The sequence below is a fragment of the Ovis canadensis genome, chromosome Y (assembly GCF_042477335.2).
Source record: "Ovis canadensis isolate MfBH-ARS-UI-01 breed Bighorn chromosome Y, ARS-UI_OviCan_v2, whole genome shotgun sequence".
In the NCBI taxonomy this organism is placed as follows: domain Eukaryota; kingdom Metazoa; phylum Chordata; class Mammalia; order Artiodactyla; family Bovidae; genus Ovis; species Ovis canadensis.
In genome coordinates this window covers 19,652,935-19,662,087 of record NC_091271.1, presented here as the reverse complement: position 1 = coordinate 19,662,087, position 9,153 = coordinate 19,652,935, and the positions used below count along the sequence as shown (strand labels likewise).

General features: G+C 39.6%; 1 protein-coding gene across 1 annotated transcript; it reads right to left on the bottom strand.

The window, feature by feature from the left end:
* Positions 1 to 3,063: 3,063 nt before the first annotated feature.
* Positions 3,064 to 4,355, bottom strand: LOC138431516 (zinc finger protein 280B-like). Its single transcript, XM_069573619.1, is given in 2 exon segments — positions 3,064 to 3,129; positions 3,132 to 4,355. Coding segments are annotated over 2 exon segments (1,290 nt in total).
* Positions 4,356 to 9,153: the final 4,798 nt, after the last annotated feature.

The window sequence follows — 9,153 nt, the reverse complement described above, 5'->3', positions numbered from 1 at the left end:
AAAATATAGAGGTATCAAAAGAAAAACAGAGGAAGCTCCTGAAAGAACTCAACTCACTATTAACTATCTTTGATTTGCAGGCACAGAAACTGACTCAAGTTAATTCTAAGAAGCAAAGCCCTGATGTTATTATCTCTTCTTTTTTCATTTTTCTTTTTTTGTGAAAACTTAGGAAATTTAGGCTGGAGAGGGAAGAAGAGGATAGAGACTTCAAGTGCCTTTAAGGAGGAGGAGGAAAGAGAGGGGGTTGGAGATTTGATTGTGTTATTTGAACAGCATTGGTGAAGCTCAAACAAGGGAGCCATGCAGGCCTCCGGGAAAAGTATTTCCAGAAAAACAGCACTTGCAGTCTGGATCGGGAAGAAACAGAATTTGATGGAGGAAAACCAAGGCCTGTGTTGTCAAAAAGAGTACATTAGTGGGGAAAATAGTAGAGTAGAAGACAGAGAATGGAAGAGAGGAAGCAGTCAGGGACCATATTGTGGGAACCTTTTAATTTGGCAATAAATACAACTTGTACTCCTTAGGAGCATACTTCACAGCAACTAACAGCAACAGTGTTGATGATACTAAGCAACAGTAAAAACACGTAAATAAAACATTTCGTATTTTTTACTACAGAAATCGAAGAAAGCAGATACAAATGCAATAGTCTGTATATTTATTTATACAGAGAGTTTTCACCTGAGACCAGAACACACACACACTCTTTATACAACTAAAAGTAGTTTCAGCTGACACTTAGCAAAGCGCTTTGGCCCAAGTAAACTAACCAGAAAGGCCTAGTAAAGTATTCAAAGTGCAAATAAATCAATCAAGCTTTGAATAAATAAACACAATTTATTTGAATTTGAATTTATACTCACGAAATTACCTAAAATGGAGACAACAGGTTCACTACAGCTTCATCATCTGTAGTCCTTCCTCTTCAGTTCTGAGAAGGATGCTAACCGCTTGGTGATGATCTCTTTCCAGCATTTTGTGAAAGCTTAGAGGACTTAAAGAAATTGAGGACTGGGGAGAGTGGGGAGAGACAAAGAGGAGGAGAAAGGAAGAGGAAACGGAGAGACTGCTCCTGGCATAGGTCTACAGACAGGATCCCAGCTTCCTGGAATGGTGCACAGAGATTGCTAGGTATCCATGCCAGAAGGGGAGAAGGGGTGACATTCAACTCCAGGAGGAGACTCAACTCCAAGAACCTACAGAGGCAGCCAAGTGCGCTGATGTTCAGGCAACAATACTTAGAGGGTACCTCACAGGTCTGTGAAAGAGCCCTTGGAGACCGCAAGAAAGAAGGTTTCCACAAGTATAATCACAGATTAGATGGTTGGATAGATTAGAGGAAGGATAACTCTATGACCTGATAATTACTGAAATACATGAGACAATTCTTGCACTTCAGACTGTGTCAAGAAGGACGGAAACTCAATTAGTTTCATACAATGGGAAATTACACACGCAAAGAATTAGCAGTTAACTGTACTACATTTGTGTCCAAGGCAAGATAAGATACAGAACCGAAATCTTCACATGGTCAACTCGGGTAAGACACATGTAACTGGAAAATGGAAGGAAGAGTTCCAAAAAGGCTTTAATCACCCTGGACTATTTTTATCCACTATATTTACGATTCTTGGACAACTCCATTGTAGCTTAAGGGTAAGAGAACTCAATTTAGCCCAATTCAAAAGCTGAACAGATTTCCTGTGTTTGATCCTTTTCAGCTACAACTATGGGTCCAGCGCAAATCAAAGTGGACGTCAAGGCTCTTTTTTCCTTTGGGAATTTTAACTTGCTTTGCTACTGTGTCTGACACAGATATGCCGACCTCACTGTGACTACAGGGCAGCCAAATGGGAAAGGGGACAGAATGAATCAAATTCCCCTTTTGATCACTCAACAGGAGGTCCACAGGCACCAGGTCTCATTCAACTAACTATCTCTGCTTCTCCAACTGCAGTCAGTGCTACACAGGGCCTGCTTCATGCTTGCCAGGGTCTCTCACCAAACACAGGCATTTTAGCGGCTGGCTTCCTTGTGATGTCCCTGGGATAGGTGAAAGCACTCTGAGACAGTGTTCCTTCTCCCTTGGCTCTGTGCCTGCAGTGAATGTATGCCTCTTCCTCAGCTGGGACAAGAAGCCACAGCTCTTCACTGATTAAATCCCGTGTCTGGTCCAAACTCACATCGTAGCTTCTCCATCAACCTCCAGTGCACGCTTTCAGAGCCAGGTTGTCTTAGATCAGCCCAAGAGGCACTTCAGAGAGTGACATTCAAATCTGGCTATATAGCTGATACTGAGATCTTCAAGGCATGAAAACAGTTCAAAATTCCGTTGCTAAAACACTCTACAGATTATATGTATAGGAGAGCTTTCGAACTTACAAATAACATCAAATACCAAAATAGGTTCTTACTTTTCCTTTCTCCACTTCTCTCATTCTCTCTCTCTCACACACACATGCGCACATCCTTTTTACATGTTAAGACAATTACACGAAAAACAGATCATAGATTTTTAAATAACATCTCAATATGCAGATCAAACAAAACTGTACTTCCTCTATTTAAAACAAAATCACATAAATTACCCATCAGTTTCCCTATATTTGATATTATTGAATAATGCTATAAGTTGATCTTTTTGTTTTTAATGGGGTTTTTAACTTTGACTGAAATACTGGCTTCAGACTTACTGAAGGCAGAATTAACTATTTTTTTTCTTTTTTTGACCTCCTCCTTTTAGATTTGGGGGGTGATGATTCAAAATCAGATGTGTTCACAGTAATGGATGCTACTTCCACCAATCCTGGCTGAAGGGGTTCCAGTGATACATGAATAACAATTTTTGTTTCAGGAGACAATCCTTCTAGCTGCTTAGGCTTCTTAAACATTTGATGACACTGGGTCTTGTGATCCCTCTCCTCTTTGGAAGTTAAAAACTGTAGCCGACATTTGGAACACTGGTGAAAACTCTTTTCCCAGTGCCCTCGATGATGACGTCTGTATGCTGTTGCAGTTTTAAAAAGTTTGAGACAAAACGGGCAAAGTAAATTCTTGGTGTTACCATGGTATGCTCTGAAATGTGCATCCACATCTGCAAAAAATGATGATCTGTAACTGCAAACCTGGCATACATAGGGCATTTCACCAGGCTTATGATTGTCTTTCATGTGCTCTAAGAGAACCTGATCTGTCTCAAAGGACAACTCACAGATGTGACAGACTGCGGAGGGCTCCTGGGCCGTGTGGACACTTTCAATGTGACACTGCAGCTGGAAGGGAGTCGGAAACTGGCGGAGGCAGTGCTGGCAGGTGGTGTGGGTTTTACAGCTGTCACCTCTCTGCCTCTCAAGTTCCAAATGGTGCTTCATGTGATTCATTAACTTGACATTTTTTAGAACTTTCAAGCAGCTGAGGCATTTAAATGCCGTGTGGGTCTTCGGTTCTGGCTGCCCAACACCTCTATGCTCACCATAGTAGAAGTCACGAAGTAACACAATCAGATTTCCTTCTGTGGGATCACCAATTTTGTTTGGACTTGCCAAACTTGGAAAATCAGTTTTTGTCCGTCCACTTTCCCTTAAAGGTCTTACAGGCTTGCAATGAACACTGTCGTTTGGAAAAGGTGTTGGACAAGGTTCTCCATTCTGAACATGGCTTAGTGAGGTATGGACACGGTCTGGTGTGCTTTGCTGAGTGGTCTCTGTATGAAAAAAACCTGACGGGGAGAAACCTAAAGAATGTTCCCCTACAATGCCATCACTGAGTTTAGGCCTTCTGGGATTTCTGCGATTTGTTTCACAAGGGGAAACTCGCTTTGATACATGAGGACTTTTATTCATATCTCCTGCAGAAACTGCTGTTTCTACTGGGTGCTGCAATGAACTTGTGAAGGTAATCAAAGAAGAACATAACTCCTTCGAAAAGCAATCAGGCACTATTTGTGGTGAAATATTTTTATAATCAGCTTGAGACGGAGGTTCAATAATAATAGGACTACCTGTTGATCTTGAGTCAGAGTCAGACACTGGCAAGACAGTCTTTGCTTCTGATGTAGGAGTCACATGACTAACAGGCTGTAATCTGTGAGTGTTACCTTTCCTGAAGTGGCCATACCTTTTTCTCCTTGAATAAGAACCTGGGGTATCTCTGTTTAGTATGTTTGAAACGACTGGTTTTGAAGCTGAGCTCATCCCAACAAAGATCACGTCAGCATCGTCATTTACATGTTCCACTCCAACCAAGATCACTTCATCATCATCACCATCATCATCTACTTGTTTGGTCTCTCCCTCCCTTTTCCGTACTTCTGGCTCTTGTTCTTCTTCACGTAACATACATGGGAGTTCCATATTTTTAATACGTTTTTATTCTTAGAGGGTGCGGCCACAAGTCCCAGTGCTTCCTTTATACAAACTGCCACCTAAGTGTAAACATACTACAGATTAGTTAAGTACAGAAAAATGGGCTATTTGATTATCTCCAAAACTCTAGAGTACTTATACACACCCTTATCTTACAGACAAAGACACTGAGTGTCAACCAGACTCAATGACAGCTGAAAAAACTACGACTACAAGTCTACATGGCTCTAGAATCATAGCTTTGTCGCATGTTCACTTTAACCTCTTCTATTTAAAAAAATAAAGAGGAAAAAAAAACCCCACTACTGATCATTAGGTGAAATCACATGTAAAGGAGAGTATTTTTACAAAAGCACTGTTCTACAGCGTTTAGAAGCATGGACTTTGGAGTCAAAGGAGATTAAGTTGGAATTCTAACTTAACCATACACCAGTTGCGTCTTCTTGGGCAAATTTGTAACTTTTAAATGTGTGTCTGTATCTTAAAGACAAACATGCTTATTTCTTAGACTTAAGGTTAACAGCTTTTTTTAAAGGCATCAGCTATTCAATGGCATCTTGTTTTGTAGTAAAAGTGGAAGAAAATATATCTTAAATGCACATTACAACCGATCCACAAATTCTAATTTCATAAATGTTAACAAACAAAATAGGTAGCAAATTCAAAGTATAATCTATCTATACCTAGTTAACAAACAGCATAATTCAATGTCAAGCACTTAACACAGGCCTAGGAAAAGGAGAATGGGTTCTCTTTGATAATCTCACCCCAATTCCACACTGCTATATCCTAAATTTCTCCCTCTAATCCTGGCTAAACTTCAATCCAACAATGCTTCATCCTTTATGCCACATGTCTCTTCCCCACATAGCAGGCAAAGTGATGACAGTCTTTCTCTCTTACCAATATCAGACAGAGATATCACTCACACACACACACACACACACACACACACACACACACCCCTGATATCCCTCATGAATACAGGTGAAAGAGTCCTCAACAGAATACTGGCAAACAAAATTCAACAGCATATAAAAAAGACTGTATACTATGATCACATGGGATTTAGGGAGGTATGCAAAGTTGGTTCATTATAGGAAAGTCAATCAACATTATGCCATTTTAAAACAATAAAACAAATAACACATCTGCCTGAAGAAAAAGCATTTCCTTGAATCTAGCACGTTTTCATAACCAGAGTTAAAAGAACACTTAATAATTAAGAACAGAAGAGAACTTTCTCAATCAAAGGGCACCTGTAAAAAGACCCACAGCTAACATCATACTTAAGAATGAAAAACTGAAAGCTTTCCCTCTAAGACTGGGAACAACACAAGGAAGTCTATTACACCCTTTGGCTCATCATTATACTGGCAGTTTTACAACCAGAGCAATCAGGTAACAAAAGAGAATTGTTGCTGTAGTTTAAAAAAAAAACACAATGAAAAAAACAAAAAACAGCCTTCAGAATGGAAAGGAAAAATCAAAGTATATTGGAGATAACATACTTTTGTATATAGAAAATCTTGAAGAAAACACAAGTATTAGAATTAATATAAAGCTTGCAGAATAGAAGACAAATATTTTAAAAGTCAACCACATTTTACACTGTAGCAACAAATGTTGTTGAGTAAATACTTGAATCTACACTAGCATTCAAAAAAATACTTAGGAAGTCAGAAAGAGGAAGACAATATATTCTTTCGAATGGCTGAGTAATACTCCATTGTGTATATGTACCACAGCTTTCTGATCCATTAATCTGTTGATGGACATCAGGGTTGTTCCATGTCCTGGCTATTATAAACAGTGCTGCAATGAACACCGGGGTACATGTGTCTCTTTCAATTCTGGTGTCCTCAGTGTGTATGCCCAGCGGTGGGATTGCTGGGTCATATGGCAGTTCTATTTGCCATTTTTTAAGGAATCTCCACACTGTTCTACATAGTGGCTGCACTAGATTGCATTCCCACCAACAGTGTAAGAGGGTTCCCTTTTCTCCACACCCTCTCCAGCATTTATTGCTTCCAGACTTTATAGGAATCAATTCTAATGAGACGGATGAAACTGGAGCCGATTATACACAGTGAAGTAAGCCAGGAAGAAAAACACCAATACAGTATACTAACACATATATATGGAATTTAAAAAGATGGTAATGATAACCCTGCATGAGAGACAGCAGAAGAGACACAGATGTATAGAACAGATTTTTGGACTCTGAGGGAGCGGGAGAGGGTGGGATAATTTGGGAGAATAGCACGGAAACATGTACACTATCATGTAAGGTAGTCGCCAGTCTATGTTTGATGCAGGATACAGGATGTTTGGGGCTGGTGCACAGGGATGAACCAGAGAGATGATATGGGGTGGGAGGTGGGAGGGGGGTCAGGATTGGGAACTGATGTACACCTGTGGTGGATTCATTTCAATGTATGGCAAAACCAACACAGTGTTGTAAAATAAAATAAAGTAAAAATAAAAATAATAAAAAGGAGAGAAAGACAAATATCATATGGTATCACTTACATGGACTCTAAAATATGACACAAATGAACTTATCTATGAAACAGACTCACTGACATAGAGAGCAGACTATGTGATTCCCAAGAGGGGAAAGTTGGGGTAGGCACAGATTGGGAGTTGGTGATTAGCAGATGCAAACTATAATATATACAAGAGAGAAATAAGAGCGTACTGTATAGCACAAGGAACTATATTCATAATTTGTGATAAACAATCATGGAACAGGGTATGAAAAAAATTGTATGTGCATATGTATGTGTTTACATATGAAGGAAAGGAAAGGACAACTGTTGGCAAGCCCGTACAGAAACTGGATCCTTGTGTGTTATAGATAGATTTTAAAATGGTGCAACTGCTACAGAAAACAGTTTAAAGGCTCCTCAAAAAACTAAAAAACTAGACCTGATACATGATTCAGCAATTCCACTTCAGGATATAAAATCAAAAGAAGTTAACATGGGGTCTTGGGATATCTGCAGAGCCGTGCTCACAGCAGCACGAAGTACAACAACTAAGAGGTGGAAGCATCTAAATGTCCATCAAATGTGATATATACACACAATGAAATATTATTTAGCCATATAGAGAAAATTCTGTCACATGCTACAACATGCATGATCATTTCAGACATCAAGCCAAATGGAATAAGCCAGTCGTACAAAAAGACAAATACTGTAAGTTTCTACTTGCATGAAATAGCTAACACAGTCAAGCAATAGAAAGGAAACAAAAAAGAACGATGGAGTCCATGGTCTAGGTCAACGGGCAAGAAAAGAGGAGTTGCTGTTTAATGGGACAGGTGATGGGTACAGAGTTTCGATTTTGCAAGCTGTAAAGGTGTAGAGATCTGTTTCATAACAATGTGATAAGGAATTCCCTCGTAGTTCAGAGGTTAGGACTCCACAGTGTCCTATCAGGGGCCTGGGTATGATCCTCAACCAGGGAACTGTCATTCAAGCTGCACAACACAGCTAAAACAATGACAACAACAACAAATTAACACTGTGACTATGTGTGTGTATATGTCTTAGTCACTCAGTTGTGCCCAACTTTGCATCCCCATGGACTAAAGCTCACCACGTTCCCTTCTCCATCAGATTTGGAGTAGGTTGTCATTTCTTTCTCCAAAAGTGTGCAAAAAAGTGTGCAAAATACTTAGCATGCAAAAATGGTTAAAATGGTAAAAGTTTAAGTTAGATGTTTTCTACAACAATTAAAAACAGAAAAGCATTTAACAACCAGGAAAAGAATTTGAATAGACATTTCCGACTCTTTGCAACCCCATGGACTGTAGCCTACCAGGCTCCTCCGTTCATGGGATTTTCCAGGCAAGAGTGCTGGAGTGGATTACCATTTCCTTCTCAAGGCGATCTTCCCCACCCAGGAATTGATGCCAGGTCTCCTACCTTGCAGGCAGACACTTTCCCTTCTGAGCCACCAGGGAAGCCCTGAGCAAAATGTCAATCAGTCTCACTGAGATACTACTTCACACCCATACTACTTCACACCCAATCAAAAGGACGAATTAGAACAAGTGCTGCAGAGGATGTGGAGAAAAGGAATCTTCATGATATTGTTGAGGTAATTGCTGTAAAATGGTACAACCACTCTTGCAAATGTGGTTGGTCAGTACCTCAAAAATTAAATGTAGAGTAGACATATGATCCAGGAATTTCCATCTTTTGTATATATGTACCAACACTGAAAATGTTCAGTCCATGCAAAATCAGTGTTCACAGCAACATTACTCGCAATAGCCACAAAGAGTACACCATCCACGTATTATCCATTCATTGACGAATGGATAAACAAACTGTAGTATATGCTCAAAATGGACTGCATGGAAGCCATTTACCATATTCATATACCATATTCAGCCATAAAAATAAAACAAAAACAGTCACTGCTATACAAGCATGAAAAAGATGAATCTTGAAAGTACACCAACGAGGGGACTTTCCTGGAGATCCAGGGTTTAAGACTCTCCACAGGTGCCATCCCTGGGCTGGGAATTAAGATCCGACATGCCACATAGCTAAATAAATAAATATTTAAAAAGAAAATACGACATCTGAATAAAGCCAGACACAAAGGTCACACATTGTATGTGGGAGAACTGTAGGTGGAAGACAAGCAGGAAAGAGAAGCACTCTGTAATCGAAGTGAAACATTTTTTTCAGGGAGGAGGAAATGAACTACTCTGATAAAGGCTGCCAACAAATTAAATAAAATAACAATTAAAAATTCACCACTGAGT